At 43.9% G+C, this 23,893-nt stretch overlaps 1 protein-coding gene across 4 annotated transcripts in view; it reads left to right on the plus strand.

The window, feature by feature from the left end:
* The first annotated feature begins 296 nt into the window (after positions 1 to 296).
* AK7 (adenylate kinase 7) overlaps positions 297 to 23,893 on the plus strand; it is a 64,668-nt gene continuing 41,071 nt past the window's right edge. For all 4 annotated transcript variants that reach the window (XM_069465278.1, XM_069465279.1, XM_069465281.1 and 1 more), the window contains exons 1-5: positions 297 to 401; positions 4,734 to 4,922; positions 8,528 to 8,636; positions 12,931 to 13,025; positions 19,286 to 19,396. In XM_069465278.1, the coding sequence (XP_069321379.1) occupies positions 297 to 401; positions 4,734 to 4,922; positions 8,528 to 8,636; positions 12,931 to 13,025; positions 19,286 to 19,396 (609 nt within the window). The remainder of the gene's footprint in view (positions 402 to 4,733; positions 4,923 to 8,527; positions 8,637 to 12,930; positions 13,026 to 19,285; positions 19,397 to 23,893) is intronic.

Raw genomic sequence — 23,893 nt, forward strand, 5'->3', positions numbered from 1 at the left:
ATTCATCATCGGTTTTAGCCATCCAGGGATGCGTTTCCAGAGGGAAGAGGGATCGGGCGGCCCCTGTGACAGAGGCCCCCGGCGGCTCCCAAGGGGGCGCGCTCTGCCGGCGGCTGGCAGCCGTAGCAGGGCGGGGCGGGGAAGCGCACTCACGCGGGGACACCCTCGCGCACGTCCGGGGAACCGCGGCCCGCACGCCCCGCCCGGGGCCGAGCCCCGCCCGCCAGGGTCGCCGGCCCCGCCTCCTTGGCAACCGAGGGGACGCTTTCCCCTTAGCAACCAGAGCGGCTCCCGCCATGGGTGAAGAAGAGGACGTCGCTGTCCGGACGGAGAAGGTTATCCGCATCCAGCGGGTGTTTATAAACCTGCTGGACTCCTACAGCAGCAGAAACATCGGGAAGGTGAGCGGCGGCGGAGGCGCAGAGCCGGACCCCCAGCCCTCAGCTCCCAGGCCCCGTCCCGCGTCCTGGGCACCGCCAATGCCCCTTGGACCCCAGTCCGCTAAAGTGCTCCCACCTAGGAGCCCAGGTGTTTGGAAATCTCAGGTCCAGGCCGTTCCTCCTCCTTTTAATGAAGGGGAAACTGAGGCTCAAAGGGAGGGAGGGACTTGCCCAAGATCACAGAGCGTTGAGGGCAGGACCTGGACATAGATCCCGGGCCTCCAGCCTCCAAACTAGGTTCCCTTTCCGCTCCGCCACCGCATCTGAAGGAGGCAACAGACAAGACGACAAATCCAATCTTTATATCGCCCATCCCTTCAATACATGGCTCTTTAGCATCTATTATGTACCAGGCACTGTTTGGGGCCAAAGTTCCAAAGTGGGAATAAGGTTGGCAGCTCTTGAGCGCACAGTGGCTAGGGCGCGGTACACCCGGACCCCAGGGCAGACTTCTTCATTAGGCACATCAGGCACCATGCCCAGGGCCCAGAAGATTTTTAGGAACCCAGAAAAGTGTTTTAATTTCTTTTAAAATCAGAAGAAAACAAAATCTTAAGGTCAAAGATTATGTTTGTCTTTATAGCATGTAGTCGTAAAATATAATTTTTAATCTTTTTTATGGAGGAAGGGGCCCATACAAGTCAGAATGTAGCCTTACTCAGCTCAGAAACAGGAAACACAGATGGTCAGCACTCCATAGATATTTGTTAAATAAATTAATGAAGCAAAGTCAAGCACAGAGGGCCAGATCATGGGTGGCCTTGGCCAGGAGTTTGGTTTATATTCTAAATTTAATGGAAAGCCACTAGAGCATACACTAGACCCTTGAACAATACAGGGCACCGACCTCCCTCACCGTTGAAAATCTGCATATAACTTTTATTTATTTGTAGAGACATGGATCTATGTTGCCCAGGCTGGACTCAAATTCCTGGGCTCAAGCGATCCTCCCACTTCAGCCTCCTGAGACTACAGGCTGCATATAACTTTTTTGACTCCCCCAAAATTTAGCTACTAATAGCCTACTGTTGACCAGAAGCCTTACCAATAACATAAACAGCCAACATATATTCTGTGTTATATATATTGTATACTTTATTCTTACAATAAAGTAGAGAAAAGAAAACGTTATTAAGAAAATCATAAAAGGGCCGGGTGCGGTGGCTCACACCTGTAATCCTAGCACTCTGGGAGGCTGAGGTGGGAGGATCGCTTGAGCTCAGAAGTCTGAGACCAGCCTGAGCAAGAGCAAGACTCCGTCTCTACTAAAAATAGAAAAACTAGCTGGGCATCATGGTATGTGCCTGTAGTCCCAACTACTCAGGAGGCTGAGGCAGGAGGATCACTTGAGCCCAGGAGTTTGAGGTTGCTGTGAGCTAGGCTGATGCCACAGCACTCTACTCAGGGGAACAATGTGAGACTCTCTCAAAAAAAAAAAAAGAAAGAAAGAAAAGAAAGAAAATCATAAAAAAGAGAAAATATTTTCTGTCCATTAAGTAGAAGTGGATCATCACAAAGATCTTCATCCATGTCATCATGTTGAGTAGGCCGAGGAGAAGGAGGAAGTGGAGGGGTGGGTCTCAGGGGTGGCAGACACAGAAGAAAATCTGGGAATAATTGGACCTACGCAGTTCAAACCCATGTCGTTCAAGGGTGAACTGTATAAAAGAGGTGATATGATTGAGATTAGGAACGAGAGAGGGAAGGGAGTCTAACTTTTTACTTTATCCCCTTTTGATCTCTATTTTTTACAACATACTATTTTTATAATAAAACTTTGTCTTTTAGTAAGCAGAGATCTTTTTCAAAAGCTTTCTTTCAATAACAGAATTTTCTGAATAGCCCTTAATTAATCAGGTCTCTCTCAAATTCCAGTTAATTACTGTTGATCTGTTCTAACTATTGCTGCTTGGCCTTTTGGCCAAGATCAAGTGTAGAGTTTTTTGTAAGAAACCTGGGAGCAGGAATATGAAGCATATAAAAGAAATGGAAGCCGTGTCTCTTGTTTTCAGGCTTGCAGCCTGGTTGGGGAATGCTACCCCAGCCCCAAAACCTTAGTGCTGGGCACCAATTTCTGCTTCTGTGAAAGCAGATAATAAAACTGAATATTTATGTAGAAGAGATAAATGAAAATATACATAATGTACTTGGGAGAAATATATTCCAATATGAGGTTGAAGCTGACAACCTGGCATGCTAACTTGTACTGTTTTTTACCAAAATAAATGAGGTGGGTCTTCTTGTATGTTTGGTTTTACTATATTTTTATTCCTAAGGTATGTTAATGCCATGATTATTTATATATGTTTAATATATAAATTAACATAAAATTATTAACATATATAAATGATTGTTTACATATATGTGAATGAAACTCTGAAACATTACATAAGCTACTCCCAAGGATAGCTTTTGTAAAACAAGTAAAGAAACTTCGCCCACTTCATTCTATTTCATTATTCAATACGGTAGCCACTGGCCACATGTAGCCATCGAACACTTACATGTGGCTAGTCCAAATGAAGACGTACCGTCAGTGTAAAATGCACATAGAATTTCAGAGACTTAGTATGAAAAAAATATAAAATATCTCATTAATTATTTTATATTGATTACATATCACATTGATACTATTTCGGACAATTGGATTAAATAACACGGTATATTAATTTCATCTGTTTCTTGTCTTTTTTTTTAAATGTGGCTATTAGAAAATTTTCAGTTACCTAAGTGGCTCATATTACATTTCTGTATTTCTCCTGGACGAGAGAAACATCTTCAGGACAGCCCAGCTCTGCCTGTTGCAGAGCGACCTCTCTGTCGCAGGGTAGAATCCTTAAGCAAGTTATTTAAGCTCTCCCAGACTGAAGTCCTTGTCTATAAAACGGGGAATCATCACAGTGTCCACTTCACTGTGTTATCATGGGAACTAAATTGACTTAAAGGAGGTGACAGTGTGCAAAGCATTTGTCTTGCCTGGGTGGCACCTAGGAAGCCCTCAGTAAAGGTTAGTTCCTAGAATCATCATTGATTGGCTGCCCTTACTCTGAATTGTAGTTGAGAAATTCTTAGTAGTTGAGAAATTTGTTTTCTTGCAGTTTCTTTTTTTTTTTTTTTAAGCAAATGTTTTTTAACTATATAGTTGCCACTGGCTTTTATTTCAAAGGGCAAAAACACGATGATTACCAGTTTTAAACATAGAGAAGGAAAAAAGAGAATCATGACAGGAATTACTCCAGGTAACATGCGACAAGTCTAGAACCTCCTTTTTGTTACAATTCGGACAACCACAGGGAAACGGGACGGCTGGGACAGCCAGGTTCGTGGCGGGCTGGAGCGCCCACTCCAGGCACAGCCCGGCTACCCAGTTCAGTTCCCTCTCCTGTCTTGGATACCGATTTTCACCATCACAGCAGTATTTAACACACACTAGTACGTGCCCCGAAACTTAGGGATGCTGCAGGTAAGCAGCATTGTCTCCACTGCTCAGACACAGGAACTGGGGGCTCAGAGGTTCTGGGGCTCAGAGGTTCTTGTTGCTCTTTCTGGGGATGTTGCTGGCAGTAGGCTCACCCTGGAGGGAACCTGAGACCCCCTGAGAGCAGCACACTCCCCACCACTTCCGAGGGCTGCTCAGCCAAGCCACGGCAGGGTCGGGGCCATTCTGGGGGGAGGTGGGCCAGGGTCTGGGGTCTGGAGGGAGGTGGGCCGGGGTCTGGGGCCTGGAGGGAGGTGGGCCGGGGTCTGGGGCCTGGAGGGAGGGGGGCTGAGTCGTGGATGGGGTCTGGAGGGAGGTGGGCCAGGGTCTGGGGCCTGGAGGGAGGGAGGCCAGGGTCTGGGGCCTGGAGGGAGGGGGGCTGAGTCGTGGATGGGGTCTGGAGGGAGGTGGGCCGGGGTCTAGGGCCTGGAGGGAGGGGGGCTGAGTCGTGGATGGGGTCTGGAGGGAGGTGGGCCAGGGTCTGGGGCCTGGAGGGAGGTGGGCCAGGGTCTGGGGCCTGGAGGGAGGTAGGCCCGGGTCTGGGGCGTGGATGGAGGTGGGCCGGGGTCTGGGGTGTGGATGGAGGTGGACCGGGGTCTGAGGTGGGGTCTGGAGGGAGGTGGGCTGGGGTCTGGGGTAGACTCTGGAGTCAGCACCAGATCTGGGGCCAAGAGAGGGATCTGGGGTCTGTGCGGACGCGCCCCCAGTCCCCTCCCCCGTCCCTCCCCCAACCCCGGCCCGCGCCCACCCTGCCTCCCGCAACTCCGTGCCGCGACCCCCGCCCTCCAACCTGCCTGCCGGCTGTTTTCTTACAGTTTCTATCTAACTGTGTCGTCGGGGCTTCACTTGAAGAAATTACAGAAGAAGAGGAAGAGGAGGATGAGACTAAGTCAGGTGTGCCGGAAGCTTCATCGGTCAAACTGAAGGAAGGAACGTTCCAGATCGTGGGCACGCTGTCCACGCCGGAAAGCCCGCGGCCCGACTTCGCCGTGGAGACTTACTCTGTAAGTACCGGTGGGTTTTGCTGCGAGCAGACAAAGGGAATCACCTTGCCACGCCTCTGCCGTATGTTGTTACTCTTTGCCTCTCATTCCCTCCGGGCCACTTCGTGCCGGGCCTGGGGGCGCGCCTTTCTCCTAGGGTAGAGGTTAGCCGTGCTGTCTCCACTTTAAATTTTTGGCTGAAGCAAAGAATTAAATTAGTCTTGGAAAGGGTGGATCTGATTTGGACTTTCAGACTCACAAAATTCTTCTTCATAGTGTGCTTAAAGCACATTCTGCCCTCAGCTATCCAAGACAGCTCAGCGCCATGGTCACCATCTGTGAAAGAGAAATATCCTTTGGTAATAAGTCAATCAGGAATAATACACCATTACTGAGAAGCGGTGCTGCCTTTAGGTGACAAATTCTGCATCGTCCTTATCTGCATAGTCATATGCCCTTTCCTGAACCAAACATTTACACTTTGATCAATAAGACTCATCTCTTAAGCCAGAAGATGGAGTTAATTTCCCACAAGCTGAGAAGGGGGTGGTATTTGAACAAAATTGGGGTTCTGTTGGGAAAGAAGAAGAGGAAACAGATGTTTGTAGAAAACTAACAGTGTCTTTGATCGCATTCATCATGCACCACCCTCCACCAAAGCCGAACAGCTCCATCACCGTGGGCTCTTCACTTGCCCTGGACTTCTACATCCTGTCGGTCATGGAATCCTCCATCGATCGCTGTGATACTCTCTAGCAGCTCCTCCTTCCCATTCTCACAGCCATTTGCATTGGTTCAAATCTCCGTCACCTCTCAGTATTTACCTGAATTTGATTCAGCAAATGTGTATTGAGCACCCCAAGGGTCCGTAGATGAACGTGGAACTCACAGCCTGGCAGGGACATGGTGACAGAGGTGTGCACACAGCAGCTCCCAGTGCACTCTGAAAGGGACAGTTGATGAATTCTCAGTCTTACCTATAGAGCCAGGCAAATGAAGCTTCAAACCCCTCCCTGCTAAACAGATTAAGGCCCCCTAAGCTCTTCTGATCTTTACATCTGTCCGAAGTCTGCAGATGGCCTCCTTTGGGAGCCTGGGACCTACTGGAGACGGTGGGGCTGAGACTAGGCCTCCAGGGCCAAGTAGAGCTTGCAAGACAGATAAGGGAGGAAGGAAACACCACACAAGGGAAACCCCTGGGAAAGTGTCTGGTGTGCTTTGGACTAGAAAGAGCATGGTTTAAGGAGGCAAGGCAAAGAAGCAAGGGTAGCAGAAAAGGTGAGGGAGAGTTGAGGATGGAAAACATTATGCTGGTGCAGGTTGTAAAAGGTGCCTCTACCTGGCTCAGCAAACCGCCTGCTATTCCCTGCACATCCCAGGCTCTGCCAGGTGAGCTCATATTCATCCTTCCAATGCAACTCAAATGTCAATTCCCAGGAGACATAATCACATCTTCCTCCTAGTCCGTTGATCCTCAAATGGAATCTGCGATAGCCCTTTCCACATCTGGGGCTGCCATGCCAAGCTGTACAGGTTGCACACTATACAAGGGTGCCTGGATAAGGGTGAGTAAGGGCTGCAGAGCAGCCTGTTTTGCTGGCTGCTCTGTGCCCCAGAGTGTATGCCTTCTTATAATTTTTAAATGTATACAAAGGTTTCATATGTGCTTAGTACGAAACCTAAATATGTAGACAAGGACTTGTCTATATTAGACTATAATTGTTCACTCAGAGTTTTCTTAACAACACACACACACACAGGATTCTCTTTAGTATTAGCAGCCATATATTATTCATTTTGCCTCTATCGCTAGGGTCAAAAGCAGGGCCCACAAATGTCTGTTGGGTGAACAAATGGATGCACAAACACCGTCAGTCAACATCTGGTCAGGACCACTGTTGTCTTGAAAATGTGGCTGTTTTGTTCTAAATCAATCCAGCCATCAGTTAACAAGTGTGCATATTTTTCTATGGACACCACTCTTACCTGCTTTTACAAGCTGGAATCGTAGATGCTTTATCTTCTTTCTCTTGGACACATCTAGAACACACATCTTTGATTCCTCTTATTCTTCCAGTGTTCTCTCTTCTTTTCCTTGGTGTGTCTTTCCTGAATCTAGATCAGTCCCAGGTGTGCTGGGAACATAGTGTCCTTTCACATTGTAACGCTATTGATACAGTAAATGTTGATATTTGGATCAATATTTTCAGAGCATCTTCCCTCTTCCACATTCAGACCAGATAAGGAACTGAATGGCTGGAGAATGGGTTGAATTGTGCCCCGCCCCCCACATAAAAAAAGCTGACATCCTAACCCCCAGGACCTCCGAATGTGAGTTTATTTGGAGATAGGGTCCCTGCAGAGGAAATCAAGTTAAAAGGAGGTTGGTAAGGTGGGCCCATAATCCTGTATGACTAATGTCCTTATAAGAACGGGAAATTTGGACACAGCACACGGGGAGAATGCCACGTGAACATCAAGGCAGAGATTGGGCAATGTTTGCCAGCCGACCAGCAGAAGTAGGGGAGAGGCATGGGACAGATTCCCTCATAGCCCTCGGAAGTTGACAGCCCTGCAACACCTTGACCTTGGACTTTTAGCCTCCAGAACTATGAGACTCCTATTGTTTAAGCCACTCAGTTTGTGGTACTTTGTTCCCATAGGCCTAGCACACTAATGCAGATGGACACAAAGGGACCTAGAGAACAGGGCTGGAGAAGCCAGAAAAGTAGTGTGTGCTGTTGAATTTAATAAGGATGTGTTAACTTTGCCAGGGCAGTCCTGTCCTTTCATAAGGAAATGCATCTACTTTCCTTTGTTCTCCAACCAAGTTGTATGGTAAGAGATCAAGTTTGACCTGAAAGGTTCTACTTTAATGCAACTGGTCAAGAAACTGTCGAGGAATATCTGATGCTTGGGACAATGGGAATAGCAACAAATGCAAACCTGGTTTGCAAATCCAGGGTCCTTTTATGATTATCTTAACACCCACCCATGGTATTGTACTGTTGGGAAATGGGCTGGCATGCATGCAGCAAGGAAAAACTGGTTAAAACACAATGATCACCAAAGTTACTTCTGTCTGATGTAAAAGCTTTACATCTTTAAACATTAAAAGTTTTCGTATTTTTAAAATATTCCCAAGAGTCAACTGTAATAAGCTACCTTACATCTAGAAAGAGAACAGATTAATTTTGTCTTGAGGATTGTGAAACTATCCAAATTAATCACTCATCAGCACTTCTAAGTGATTCCTGATATATAATTGCTCAAATAATCTTGCATAGAGTTTGAGTAAGTTATAAATGCTTCACTCATTTTCTTCCAGTGTGTTCTAATTCTTCCCTTCTGAATTGGAGTTTAAATAGTATGCAGAACTAGTACCTAAGATCATCATGTAATTTTTCTAATCACCTGTTCCAGGCTATTTTCATAACCTTCTTTGTTACTTGTAAACTATACACAGAAGACAGCAAAATTTCATTTTAAATAGAAATCCTTCCACAACCGTTTCCTGTGGGACTCTTCAATGTAGCATATCTATTTTGGAAACTGTCATTTCATCTGTATATTAAGGTTACCTTGTTAGCTTCTTGCTGCCAGTGACTGTCACTTTTCTTTTCCAGACCATCTCTCGGGAAGACCTTCTCCTGCGCCTGCTGGAGTGTGACGTTATCATTTACAACATCACTGAGAACGCACAGCAAGCAGAGGAAGCCACGTGGGCAGTCTCTGGTCAGTGGGGTGCACTCTTTTATCTCCAAGGACTGTATTTTTGTGCAGCTTACTTTGCTGAAGAGTCATTTAATGAACACTGGGCAAATTAGGGCTGTGGAAGAACTGGTCTGAGACTTACCTGAACTATGAAATCATGCTAATGGATGTGCTTGTGGATAGGTACTTTTGAAGAAGAGAATAGTTTCAATCATCAAAAAAAAAAAGAAACATTTACTTTCAATTATTCAACCTTGATTCATTCCACAGGCACTGCTTAAGGAGGCAGGGCTAAATGTACTGGGGAGATACAAAGATTAATAAGGAAAGGATTATACCCTCAAGGCACTTGTAGTCAGGCCGGAGACCTAAGCCTCCCAGGAGAAACCTTACTGCAACACAGAGGGCAGCATCACAAAGTACATGAAAGAGTGATGTGACTTTAAGAGGGGAAGGATTATTTCTAACTGGAAGGATTCAATTCAATCCTCTGAGGGCAAAGGTCAGGGAAGGATTGCAGAGAATGCCTGCATTTTGAAAATGCTTTGAAAAATGTGATGAACTCAGACTAAGGACCTCAGGTCTAAGAGAACAAGGTGGTATTTAGCAATTTGGTGCTTTTGTGATTTATTTCCTCCTTATGTCTGGAGCAAAGAGGAAAGCAAATCAGCTTATTTGAATAATCATTTTAAGCCAGGACCGGCAAAAAAGGCACACAGCACATTACATCTCAATGCCTTCAGTTCCAATAAAACCTTATTTACAAAAACAGGCAGTACTTTACCAAACTTTAAATTAGAGCAGCAGCAAAGCTATATTTTGGCTTAAATTCCAAGAAATGGAATGGAGGCTCAGGAATGACTGTACCATATTCAGGGAAACGATGACAGAAACACAGATGTGTCTGTGGATGTGTGGATTCCTCAGGAGCTTAGAATGTTTGATTTCTCATTATAACTTTGTGCCTAAATTTCATTCAGTAAGAAACAAACCAAAAAACATGAACACTGTCATCTTTTGGAAAAGTGCTTATTTAAAGTCTACTTTTTGCATTTTGTCCCTTTGCAAATATTTACAGATAATATATAATTGCACCACCTACAATAATAATCAGAGCTAATGTTTACTGAACACTGTTTCATGCAAAGCTTTAAAAGTTGATTCTTCTTATAAGGTATACTTGCGATTTTTGTTAAGTTTTTAATATTTTTTTCTGTAATAAAACCTGGACATTTTTTGAAAATTAAAAGAGCACAGTAGGGCTTAGAATAAAGAGGAATAATTTCGTGCATTTCCTTTCTACTCTGTCCCTAGTTCCCCAAAGCATCCTCATTTAATACATAAAAGTACCTACAAGCTGGGCGCGGTGGCTCACGCCTGCAATCCTAGCACTTTGGGAGGCTGAGGCGGGTGGATCGCTCGAGGTCAGGAGTTTGAGACCAGCCTGAGCAACAGCAAGACCCCGTCTTTACTAAAAATAGAAAGAAATTACATGGATAGCTAAAAATATATATAGAAAAATTTAGCCGGGCATGGTGGCGCATGCCTATAGTCCCAGCTACTCAGGAGGCTGAGACAGGAGGATCGCTTGAGCCCAGGAGTTTGAGGTTGCTGTGAGCTAGGCTGACGCCACGGCACTCACTCTAGCCCGGGCAACACAGCAAGACTCTGTCTCAAAAAATAAATAAATAAATAAATAAATAAAAATAAAATAAAAGTACCTACGTGGGCTGGGCATGGTGGCTCATGCCTGCAATCCCAGTGCTTTGGGAGGCTGAGGTAGGAGGATCACTTGAAGTTAGGAGTTCAAGATTAGCCTGGGGAACACAGCAAGACCTTGTCTCTACAAAAAAATTTTAAAAGTTGGCCAGGTACAGCAACATGCTCCTGTAATCCCAGCTACTCGGGAGGCTGAGGCAGGAGGATCATTTGAGGCCAGGTGTTGGAGACTGCAGTGAGCTATGATCGAGCTACTGCATTCCATCCTGGGCAACAGTGAGACCCTATCTCTAAAGGAAAAAAAAAATGCCTACGTGAATACCTCTTGGAAAGAGCAACGATTCCCTGCATTTCCTTTCTTCTCTATCCCTACTTCCCAAAAACAACCTCATTTAATACGTTAAAATGCCTACGTGGGTGCCCTTGATTGTGAATTTCAGACATTGACCACCGACTTCCTGCTGTACCGGATGAGCATCAGCCCTTTCTTAGGACCACCCCATGGTCCCTCAAGGGAATTTGATCATTCCTCGAACTATGATATTGCATTTCCTTTCATGAGCTTTAAAATGTAGAGTGTGTCGTACTGCTTCCTTCTTCATTCTAACAAAGAGCTTTAAATAATTAAGGAAATTTTTCTTCTCTATTTGGAGGAAAGGTTTTAACTGAATCGCACTGTTTTTTGAGATATAGAGTGTTTGTGTCTGCAAGAAAGTATAGACAGGGATCCTTCTCTGCCATCAGAGTCACCCGGGGGCACGGGGTTGGTAGGATTGTGAAGAATAGGGGTAGGGACTTTGTCATTTTACTCTTAGATCTTGTTTTTCTTACAATGGATATATATTACATTTTAATCATGTTTTATTAAATTATTTTAAAATACTGTAGAATTCTTTTTTTTTTTTATTTCTTTCTTCATGTACCACACCATCCATGTACAGTTCTCTTAACTTGCCTTTCACAGATACAATGAAAGGAAGGCAAGATGACACAGGCAAAAGGAATAAATTATTAGAAATGAGAGAAAACATTTGCATATATAGATAAAAGGTGTGTTCAAAATAGAATAAGCAGATCGTTTTAGACCCATTATAAATGTCATAAATAAAAGAGGATAACCCAATTAGAGGACCTCAAAGTGTGCCAAGTATTCACAAAATAGGCCAAACTGAAGCACAGCACAGGGGAGAGGTTAAAAGAGCAAAATTAAATTGAAGAGACAATTTGCGTTATTAGAATAAAAATAGAAGCTAAAATTGACATTTGAAGTTGAGATTAATATGTGAACATAGTGTTCTTAGACTTAATTCAATAATACTGTCTCATCTTAGGGGAGAAATCCATATGTTTATTAGATCCAGGATATCAGCATTTCATGTTTTTGCTTATTGTTTAGGGAATCACCTCATGAGCCTAAAAACATACCATGACAACTGTATCACCTACACCCTCTGACAATTCAATTAGACTTCACTTTATATAAAGCTTAGATATTTTTTCTGGAAAATTATACATCATGAAGAATATTTTCGTGGAATGACTTGCTGAATGCATTCAAGGAGAATCTCGTAGCCCTCCTGCAAAGCGAAAAGCCCTTTGAAAATCAAATGCTCACCTTCCTGTCCACCACACATTGCCTACCCCACAACAGCTTTACCTGAACAGGCTGCCTTATGTGAACCCCTAGGAGGGCCTCACCCTCAGATTTGGGGCCTCTGGCATCCCCATCCCCAGCGGCTCCCCTCCCTGTGCAGCTGGCCAGATGGCACGGCAGGGGGTGCACAGGCCTGGCAGCCAGGTGGGCTGGATTGGATTCTTTTTTTTTTTTTTTTTTTGAGACAGAGTCTCACTCTGTTGCCAGGGCTAGAGTGAGTGCCGTGGCGTCAGTCTAGCTCACAGCAACCTCAAACTCCTGGGCTTAAGCGATCCTCCTGCCTCAGCCTCCCGAGTAGCTGGGACTACAGGCATGTGCCACCATGCCCGGCTAATTTTTTGTATATATATGTTTTAGTTGTCCATATAATTTCTTTCTATTTTTAGTAGAGACGGGGTCTCGCTCTTGCTCAGGCTGGTCTTGAACTCCTGAGCTCAAACGATCGGCCCACCTCGGCCTCCCAGAGTGCTAGGATTACAGGCTTGAGCCACCGCGCCCGGCCTGGATTGGATTCTTTGCCCCACCACTGCCCTCTATGGCTCTGGGCAAACGGTGTCTCAGTTCCCCCATCTGTAAAACAGAGAGAATAATGGTGCCTCTCTCATAGTTGTGAAAATTCAACAAAGCCCATGCGTTGTTCTAATTCATGTCAGCTATGATCATTACTATCACCTGCCCTCCAAAAAAGGGAAAGCACACAGCTACAGGCCAGGAAACAGGAAGGGGCCAAGCTTATGAGCTGAGCTCAGAAGGGATGGGGCAACTGGAGGGAGAATTGGAAGAACAGTGGTGGGGACAGGAGAAGCATCATGGGTGACACTTTCTTGGTTGCTCCTTGAAGAAGGGCTAACTTCAAGCCCCACTGGTAACTAACAATACACATGATTTCGAAAGCAAGTTGCCCAAGGATGCAAATAACTCCTCTGCTTCTTGGCCCCACAGCACTGAATGAAGAAGCCGTCCATTTTGAAAAGCGAAAGGTGTTTATTTTACTATCCACGGTGATGACTTGGGCACGCTCCAAACCCCTGGACCCTGTAAGTAGAGTGTTAGCTTTCCTTTACGTAACAGTTGACATTTAATATTGAATACCTTGTAATCTGTATGCAGAGGGAACTTCCTGCAATGAGTTGTGTATTCTTACACTCCTAAGCCCTATCCCATAATAAGCACTCAACAGAGTTTATGGACTAAGCACATTCAATTCTAAGGAATTCCATTGTTTTATATGTCATGGAGACAGAAGAAAAATGCTGCCTACTAAACTATAGCAATGCTTATTTATCTGTTTCATTTTAAACATATTGAAAGAACTCTCTTTTAAACATATGTAGATCAATATTTTTGTCACTTACATTCTTGTGCATACATTAAAAGGAAAATATAAGCAAAATATAGTGGTTATAGTATTCTCAAAACTACTTCATAGTCAGTCTGTCTCTGAATCACACCTACATCCTTTCTTTCTTCACACAATAACTCAGTGGAAAAGCTGAGTAATGTCATTTATTTATAGATACTTTCCTATAAAGCATATGGTTATTATGTTGCAAGAAAATACGGACTGTAGCCACTCTTCCAGCATTGCTTGTTCTCTTTGGTAATATCAGACTGACATTTGCCACTCTGTTCCCGTGCCTTGGTGCTGATTCATGCCTCTTCACTTCGGTGCTGAATCATAGCATACTCTTTTAAAAGACATTTTTAAAAGGCAATTAATCAACAAGAGTAGTACCTAACTCAATTAGAATTGATAACAATGTGAACAGTGTGTTCAAGGTCACTGGTGCAGCAGCAATGACGTTGTCAGTGCTTCCTGGCTGACTGTCATAATTGATTACAAGACATAGTCTAATTTCAGAGATGTTCAACGTGACAAAAGACATGCATGTTAGGATCAATGGAATCCACTATGTATAACAAGGAAATATTTAGGGACTTATCACGCTTGTTATACCAAATGTCATCTATTTGTTTGTCTTTCCCCCGGTGGACTGAGAGACCCGTTAGGGCAGGACTGCAGGTTTCACGTCCTGTTTTTGTAAAGTTCACTCGCCTACTCCATTTGGTTGCCATCATCTCTAGGAGCAGACCAGGTCGTTTTCTTCCCGTTACAGTCCCTTCCCTGTCTAGGCACCTGTCCACACATGGCAATCACTGGTCCTTTGGCCATTGTGCTGGCTTCCTGACTAATTGTCCCCACTGACTAACGCAAAATGGGGAATTGATCAACTCACAAAATTGGTGAGTCCAGTAAAGGACTTCAGGCACAGCTGGACCTGGCCCTCGAACAGTGTCCTCGGAGCTCACTGCCCTCTTGCTCTCTTCCGCAGCTTCTCGTCTCCTCTCGGTGGGCTTCATTCTCCAGCGAGCTCGCCCCTCCCTCTGGCTCTCAGCAGCTCCCCAGCGTGCGGCCCCAGAGCTTCGGTTCTCTTTTCCCACTTGGGTCACGTCCCGTCCTAGGAACGGAACGTGCTGTTTGCCAGGTCTCAGTCAGGGGCCCAACCTCGAAGCAATCACTATGGGCAGGGGGAAGTGGTGCCCTGATTGGCCAGACCTGGCACTGTTAACCCACTTCTGGAGCCAGGGATGATCCACTCCGTGTGGTCAACGGACTGAGAATAGAGAAGGGATGGTTCCCCAAAGAAAATAAGGGGAGATGGCTCCTATGTTAGCTCCTGCATCCTTTCCACATGCCCCCATACTCTCACTGGAGTTGTAATTTGCATTTCCCTGATGGCTAATGATGATTTTTAAAGTCGGATTTATTAAGGTATAATTTATATATGGTAAAGTTAACCCCTTTTACTGTACAGTTCTGAATTTTGACAAATGCATATAGTTGTGCAACCACCACAACAACTAAGATATAGAATATTTCCATCACTCCCTACAATTCTCTGCGTCACACCACACAAAAAGGCATTTCCAGATGAATTATGTAGCTAAAATTAAACAGCAGAACTTTAATTTTTTAATAAAAATTATAAAATTTATAGGGAAGGATTTCTCAAAGAATACCAAATACTGCTAAATAATTTTAGAAATGGATGAAATTCAACTTCAGTTAAATTAATGAAGTAATAAATGATACCGTGTCTGAAATTTGCTTCTAAATAATCCAAAGGAATGAGGAAGTAGGTGGGGGTGTAGCTATAACAAGATTGGCTACACAAGACAAACAAGTCTATCCCCAACAAGTCTAATTGAAGGGGGTATGGCAGAGGAAGACCTTGGCATCCATTTGAAGTCAGAGTGAGCTGGGTAGGACTTTTGGCTACGAGTAACAGAATCCAGTTTTCTTAATCAGAAAGAGGAAATTGCTGTAAAGATATAAACAGTGGTTTGCAAAATCCACCAACAGAGATGCCACTGGCCATCGGGATTGGGAGCTATAAGGCAATAAATTCTCCCCACTTTCCTGTCTGCCCTTCTCTGTTTCTGTCTAATCATCCTCATAGGAAGTCTTTTATTTTATTTATTTATTAATTTTTTTGAGACAGAGTCTCACTCTGTTGCCTGGGCTGGAGTGCCGTGGTGTCAGCCTAGCTCACAGCAACCTCAAACTCCTGGGCTCAAGCAATCCTCCTGCCTCAGCCTCCCGAGTAGCTGGGACTACAGGCATGCACCACCATGCCCGGCTAATTTTTTCTATATATATTTTTAGTTGTCCATATAATTTCTTTCTATTTTTAGTAGAGATGGGGGGGGGAGTCTCGCTCTCGCTCAGGCTGGTCTCAAACTCCTGAGCTCAATCGATCCACCCACCTCGGCCTCCCAGAGTGCTAGGATTACAGGCGTGAGCCACCACACCCAGCCTCATAGGAAGTCTTAAGAGCAAGGAAACCAGTTCTATGTATGGATCATTAACTTAATGAGTTGGAAAACATCATTGTAAAATTGTGACCTTGTGGAAGATATATCTTCAGCGCTGTCACTATGAAAAATGGTCCAACAGCAGCCCTTCTGGGCATCCCTGATCCACAAATGTCAGTCTCTGACACTGTTTTACAGTAAAAGTAACTCCAGGACCCTGTGGGAGGTAGTTGATTACATGTCTTGGGGCCATAAAAATCTGGATAGGCCTGGAACATACCATGTTTTTGTTTGTTTGTTTGTTTGTTTTTAGCGACAGGGTCTCACTCTGTCACCTGGGCTGGAGTGCAGTGGCACAATCATAGCTCACTGCAACCTCAAACTCCTGGGCTCAAAAGATCCTCCTGCCTCAGCCTCCCGAGTAGCTGGGACTACAGGTGTGTAACACCATGCCCAGCTAATTTTTCTAATTTTAGTAGAGATGGGATCTTGTTCTTGCTCAGGATGGTCTCAATCTCCTGAGCTCAGCCAATCCTCCTGCCTCGGCCTTGCAGATGCTAAGATTACAGGAGTGTGCCACCACACCTGGCTAATTTTTTTTTTTTTAATTTTTTGTAGAAACAGGGTCTCATTGTCTTGCCCAGGCTGGCCCAAACTCCTGACCTCAAGAAATCCTCTCGCCTTGGCCTCCCGAAGTGCTGGGATTACAGGCATGAGCTACTGCACCTGCCTGGAACACATTGTTGATGCCAGAAAGCCAAGATATTTTCAGAGATGGCGTGGGCAGTGCTGAAAGGACAAAGAGGGCTCCCCACTAGCCAAGTTGGGAGAAGCTGAGCATCACAGAAACAATTCTGTGTGCTGCAGATTTTCCCTCCGCCCTCTGGATCGCTCCGCCCTACTCTAACCTTGTAGTCTAGCTCAGCAAGCAACCTTGTCCTCTGCTCCCCATTGGCCAATGGGAGCACGGGCGAGAGGATAGTGGAATCGAGAAGCGTGAGGTCAGGGTATTTATTCCCCCAGCTACCTTCTGCTGCTGGTGGGCTGAGTCCCTCAACCCAAGCCACTTCTGTTGGGCACCGTCTCTACCTCTAGGTTCTAATTGTAGCCTGCTCCCTCAATACTCTCTCAGACCTAGGAGAGGTACAGAGCACACCATTACTGGCTCTAGGCTATGCGGTTTCCCTACACCTTGCTCACATTTGTGTAAGTAATCCCTTTATTAAACTTTCCTCAAATTACCCACTTTGGGTGTGCTATTTCTTTCCTGCCCGGATACATCATGGTTACATAGGGTTATGTGAGATCAGTTGCGTTTGTATAAAGCCATGACTTCATAATGCAACTCAGAAGAGAAAAGTGGATGCTCGATTGTTGTAGATGCTGCTGGTTTCCTGTCTAACCACCGCCCCACTGTGCTCCTCGCCAGCAGAGCCTTGATTTGCTCAGGTATCCACACTGCCCATGAGATCCAGAGAAGGAAGCCTCTGTCTCCAGCTCCAGGGGAAAATCCTAATTGATGCAAACCAGCCATGATGTCCCATTCTTCTTGCCAATGATTGGCTAAGGGGCGGGCACACAACCCAACTCTGGGAGGTGAGAATGTAGCAAACCCCCCAAAATGTGGAGTGATTTAAACATGGTGGAAGTTTATTTCTTACTCATGTAAAATATAAAACAGGTGTCCCTGACGATCGAGTAAGTCTCCTCCCAACTCTGATTCGAGACTAGGCTCTTGCCACTGATGGCTTGGCCACCTTCCAGGGCTGTTGTGTACCCCCCTTCTTCGATCCTGGGAAAAGGGGAGAAACACAAAACAATCACACATTGGAAGCTTTATGAACCAGGCCTAGAAGAGGTGCTCATCACCTCTGCAGATTCCTTCTACTAAAACCATGGCCACACCAATTGCAAGGGAGCCTGGGGTGTGTGGCCCAGCTGTGTGCCAGCAGACAAGCTTGGTCCAGTCTCTGGCACAGAGGAAAGTTGGCCAGGAGATTTCCAGGAAGGGTTCGTCCCTGAGACTTCAACGTTTTCACGTCTGGATGTGAAGCTTGGAGCTGCTGCCAGTTTTGCTACAGTCCTGCAGAGGAAAACCACACCCAGAGCGAGGCAGAGCCCAGAGGGCATCGGAAGAGCAGAGCCAGGCCAGCCCCCCGATGCCCGGAGCCACCTGCTGAGGACGTCACTATGGGAGATGATGAATCCCCTGGTTTTAGGTCATGTTTGAGTTCGATTTTCTGATACATGTAGCCAAAAGCATCCAAACAGATATAAAACTATGTAAGAATCAGCTTTGACACAAAAGAAAGGTCAATATAATAGGATATTTTCATTTGTATTAATTTCAGTAAGTAGGAGAATCTTAACACATATGGGTTTTTTTTTTCCTTAGTATCCATCTATTTTTAAAGGCTTGCTATGTACTTGTTTCTGCATGTGTGAGTAAAGAGGGGTCACCAGGCGACCCTGATTCAGCCAAATAGTCCAGAGTAAGAAGGACTGACAGGCTGTGGTTCTCACACGTGATAATCAGGTAGGAAGAGTCAAATTTTCCCTTTGATTCTTCAATACATTTTAATTTAATTGTTTCAGATGCATCCCTCCATGGGGCTGCATGGCAGGGTGAGCCATGGAGAGAGCGAATAAGAACTACAGCTCAGTGAACTGGCAAGAAATATTTTTCATCATTGATTCCCAGGGTCCACAGATATTTCATCTTATCTGGTGAAACCAGTTTTTAAAACAACTTACACATGGAATGTTCTTCTTCACATGTGACTCATCAGAAGGTCCAGTGTGGAACAGAGAAAAGAAAAACACGATTTAAATTAAAAAAATAAAGGCCGGGCACAGTGGCTCAGTCCTGTAATCCTAGCACTCTGGGAAGCCGAGGCGGGAAGATCATTTGAGCTCAGGAGTTCGAGACCAGCCTGAGCAAGAGCGAGACTCCGTCTCTACTAAAAATGGAAAGAAACTAGTGGCCCAACTAAAAATATATAGAAAAACTTAGCCGAGCATGGTGGTGCATGCCTGTAGTCCCAGCTACTCGGGAGGCTGAGGCAGGAGGATCGCTTGAGCCCAGGAGTCTGACGTTGCTGTGAGCTAGGCTGACGCCACGGCACTCTAGCCCAGGCAACAGAGTGAGACTCTGTCTCAAAAAATAAACAAAATAAAAAATAAAAATAAAACTACATACGTTGCCAAAACTGTTAAGAAATTGTTTATTTAATACCTTTATGGAATCGCAGTGACAACTTGCCTCCATCTCTGCAAAATAAAAGTATCTCCATTTAAACTTTTAATTTTATTTAGGTTAAATTTAAATTATAAAAATTGGTTTGCTAAAGTATTTTTAAGAAAAGTAACACACTGTTAAGCAGTAGTTTTAAGCTTTATTTGAGCTTAAATGAACACATCTTTGGGCTTAGAAGTTTTACATAGCTCTAACGCACCCATCGGAACTTTTTCTCTCTTATAGGAAGATAATGAGGTTCCATTTACTGAAGAGGATTATCGAAGAAGGAAGCCTCATCCTAATTTTCTGGATCACATAAATGCAGAAAAAATAGTTCTCAAATTTGGAAAAAATGTAAGTCCAGAGTAACAAAGCATATAGGGTAGGAAAAGTTCTTTCTGAGATAATTTGCAATGGCTTCTTTCCCCTCAATTCTGGTCAAGGTATGTAATCGTTTTCCTCTTTTTCGAGGGCTGTCTGCATAGCCAGGACTGCTCCCGGATTTACCGTACATTATCTCAGCTCTTTAAACGTCATACTTACACCCGCAGGTCACTGAGTTTCAGGCTCACCCCAGGATGTCCTGGCCCAGGTTCTTGTCCAGCCCAGTGGGTTGAAAGCCCTTGTCAGTACCCAGCTGAGTACCCTGATCAGTACTCAAGCCCTCGTCTACCAAGGGGTCTGTGGGTCCCGAAAGTCACTTGGCCCAGAAGAGGCAAACAACTCAGAACTCGAATGGGGCAGGAGGGGACCATGTTTACCCTGTTCCCAGGATCCCAGAATTTGTTTCTCAAAACAAGTCTGAAAAGAGCATATTAACTTCATCCTACAAATAAGAATGCAGAGGCTTCCAGAGGTTATTTGCTCAAGGTGACATAACTAGGACCCACCAAGCACTATGCTGAGCACTTCTCAGCCTTGTCTGATCTGGTCCTTTCGACAATTCAAACTGAGATCCGTCAGCCACCAAAGCCTGGGGGTTTTCTTACATTTTCTTCCTGACTCCAAAATCCCATCATTCACTATAGGTTTATCCTGACACAACCTTGGCCACCAGTTTATTAAGACATACCTACAGCTGGGAAGTTCATATAAACAATAACAATAGCTTACTAGCCTTCTGTTGCAGCAGAATTTATCATTTTGACCTATGTCTACTGTAAAACGATTTCATTTCTCTTGTCTTTCATCAGAAGAGATGATGGGAATGCCCTGGTAATGAACAAGTGGTAACAGCTGAGAAATAATTGAGGGCGTGCTCACTGTACGCCCAGATCGTGCTAAATGTTTTACTTATGGTAATCCTCAGGTATCTCATTTGTAATCCTCAAAATTCTATGAAGTAGCTACTACTAGCATCATCCCCCTTTAACTTATATAGAATTTACATAGGACCCAAAAACTTCTAAAGATTCCATTACATCTTTCCCATGAGTGGAGGACGAGTGATATGTAATAATAGTGCTAAGGTGACATCTAGTGGTGTCAGAGGATATTACAATGGGAACGCAGAATAGCCCAAGTTCTGCCCTGCTATAAAAAGCATTTTCTTCGGCAGTACAAACACTGCGAGTATAAAATATTTGAAGAAAACAACATAAAATTAGGAATTCTACCCCATTCTCTACTCATTAACTTATGACCTTAGCCAAGTCATTAAACTTGTAAGGTTAAAATAAATTTTAAAAAGGGACTAGATTAGATGGTCTAAATTTCTTTCAGTTCCAAACTCTATAACTATGTTGTTGTATTAAAATACATAATTTCTTGATCATTTATGTCTAATTTACTGATTGTAAACGTATGATCACACACACAAAACTAATTTAGGTGAATGACGGTCTACAATGGGTAAATATTATCATCTTAATATCTGTTTTATTATAAAAATATTATACTTGTCCTTTAAGTGATAAAATCAAAATTTTGAGGCCAGGCATGGTGGCTCACAACTGTAATCCTCGCACTCTGGGAAGCTGAGTTGGGGAGGATCGTTCAAGGCCAGGAGTTTGAGACCAGCCTGGACAACATAGTGAGACCCTGTGTCTACCAAAAAAAAAAAAAAATCAAAATTTCACTGTAAAAATCTATTCTTTTCTCCCCAGTTTTCTTAATCATTCTTTTCAGGACAATTCATAAGATAAAGTTGATTGGGCCAACTTGGTCATCCCACAGATCCTTTTTGATCAGTGATCCTAATGTTTCGTCTGGTAGATAGAACCTTGGAAATAATCACTTAACTTATTTAACAATTATCTAATTAGATCCTATTACGTATCAGACACTGATTGAGAGCTGGCCTCACAGCTATGGACAAAGCACATGCTGTCTCTGTGTGCCCAGGGCTGGTTGTCAAGGCTTTATCTACTGTTATGATGCCTGCAGCCAGCACATTTATATTTATATAGACAAAAAGGTGGATTTATTTAGTATTTGGAGGCAAAGAGGAATCCCTAATAATTATACAAGTTGCTAAATCCTTCTGAATTGCCTAATACCAAACTTGGCTTCCATCTTGAAATGTTACACTGATTATTTAGAATATTTTTAAAAATTGTATTTTAAAATACAGCTATTTGTAAATCTCATGTATGGCTGAAAAATGAAAAAAGAAAAATGCAAAATACAATTATTTTGACTTTAATTAGTATTTTTTTTTTTTTTTTTTTGACAGAGTGCTCACTCTGTTGCCCGGGCTAGAGTGAGTGCCGCGTCAGCCCAGCTCACAGCAACCTCAAACTCCTGGGCTTATGCGATCCTCCTGCCTCAGCCTCCCCAGTAGCTGGGACTACAGGCATGCGCCACCATGCCCAGCTAATTTTTTCTATATATATTTTAGTTTTGCCAGATAATTTCTTTCTATTTTTAGTAGAGATGAGGTCTCGTTCTTGCTCAGGCTGGTCTCGAACTCCTGACCTCGAGCGATCCAAAGGCCTCGGCCTCCCAGAGTGCTAGGATTACAGGCGTGAGCCACCGTGCCCGGCCTAATTAGTATTTTTTTTTATTAGTATTTTGAATAAACCAGAATTATCAATCTGTTTTTGCAAAAGTCACTTAAATAAAATCATTGAGTGGTCCGTGAGCACTGTGTATGATCCCTGGGGGGAAAAAATCTACCAAGTTCCAGTGGCAATTTATGAAATTCATCGTAGTAGATAATGATCCCACTGGCCTTTGATGTTTGAATTTTCTGACCATTATGATTTTTTTTAAAATGGTTCTAAATTTGCTTTAATGATGTTGTATGTGGGATTTTTGCATTTATATTCTAGTTTACAAGTGAGATTGGCCTATAATCTCCCTGCTTCCTACTGTCTTTTTCTGGTTCTAGTATCCTGGTTTTACTATTCTCATAAAATTAATTGGGAACAATATTTTCTATTCTCTGGAATTTGTGTGGAAGTAAGCTTATCCTTTGAATGGTAGAATTTGCTTGTAAAACTGTCTTGGACTGTGGGAATGCAGTTAACAGTGGCTTATGGGCAAGAAATGAGCCCTCTAGGCTAAATTTTCAAATTAATTGGCATAAAGCTGTCCATAAATTTCTCTTATGGTTTTTTAAATCTCTACCGTATTTGTAGTTATGTCCTCTTTTTCAGGCCTAATATTTGGGAAGTGGGATCACCGTTTTCCCATTCCTCTGTTTTCCAGGAGGAAGGACATAATATTCTCCCTAAATATTCCTTTCTTCTTGCCCCACCCCTTATCCCGCCTCAGGAGCCCAGGTGAGTTACCTGATTGGTGGGTTGGGGGGACGTGGCCGTGTTAGTTTGGCCCCTCCTCCCATCCTTCCCTCCTGGATCCCACTGATTGCAGCTGTCATGCACTGTGGCTTCCTCATACCCCAAATTTCACAGGGGCAGACCCGCATGTGGAGTGGTCCCTAATTCTCCTGTGACTGGCTGGGCAAGTCCTTATCTGACCTGAGTTCAGGATTAGGAAACCCATCATCACTGCTCACCTAAGGCATATGCGTCCTCCAGCGTAGCCCCTATCAGTAATGAAAATGGTATTTTGAGCTTTATCTGCCTTTTTTTCCTCACTCAGTTCAGAACTCCTACGAGAAAACGGGTGCCCTTTTAAATCCCCTCCAACTTCAACACTGGTTTACTTGGGTCTTATCCCTTTCTTTCTTGATCAATTTTTTTTTTTTTTTTTTTTTTTTTTTTGTTGAGACAGCGTCTCACTTTGTTGCCCAGGCTAGAGTGAGTGCCGTGGCGTCAGCTTAGCTCACAGCAACCTCAGACTCCTCGGCTTAAGCGATCCTACTGCCTCAGCCTCCCGAGTAGCTGGGACTACAGGCATGCGCCACTATGCCCGGCTAATTTTTTCTATATAGATTTTTAGTTGTCCATATAATGTCTTTCTATTTTTAGTAGAGACGGGGTCTCGCTCAGGCTGGTTTCGAACTCCTGACCTTGAGCAATCCACCCGCCTCGGCCTCCCAGAGTGCTAGGATTACAGGCGTGAGCCACCACGCCCGGCCTCTTGATCAATCTTAACCAATTTTTCTATCTTATTGTTGTCAAAGAAGTAGCTTGTGCTTGTGTTTGTTCTCTCTGTATCTTTGTTTTCTAATTCATTAATTTCTCTATGTTTATTACCTTTATTACTTCTTCCTTCCAATTTAGGTTTATGCTATTTTTGTTTATTAGCTTCTTGAGTTAGATGCTAAGTTTATTAATATTTGATCTTTATTTCTAATATAAGCATTTAGGGCCATACATCTGCCACCAATTATAGTTTTAGTTTCATCCCACAATTTTTTTTTTTTTTTGCAAATATGCCAACTTTTTTATTTGCATAAATTTAAGGGGTTCCCTGAAACAGTGGGATGAAATTAAAAACAAG

The sequence above is a fragment of the Eulemur rufifrons genome, chromosome 2 (genome assembly GCF_041146395.1).
Source record: "Eulemur rufifrons isolate Redbay chromosome 2, OSU_ERuf_1, whole genome shotgun sequence".
In the NCBI taxonomy this organism is placed as follows: Eukaryota; Metazoa; Chordata; class Mammalia; order Primates; family Lemuridae; genus Eulemur; species Eulemur rufifrons.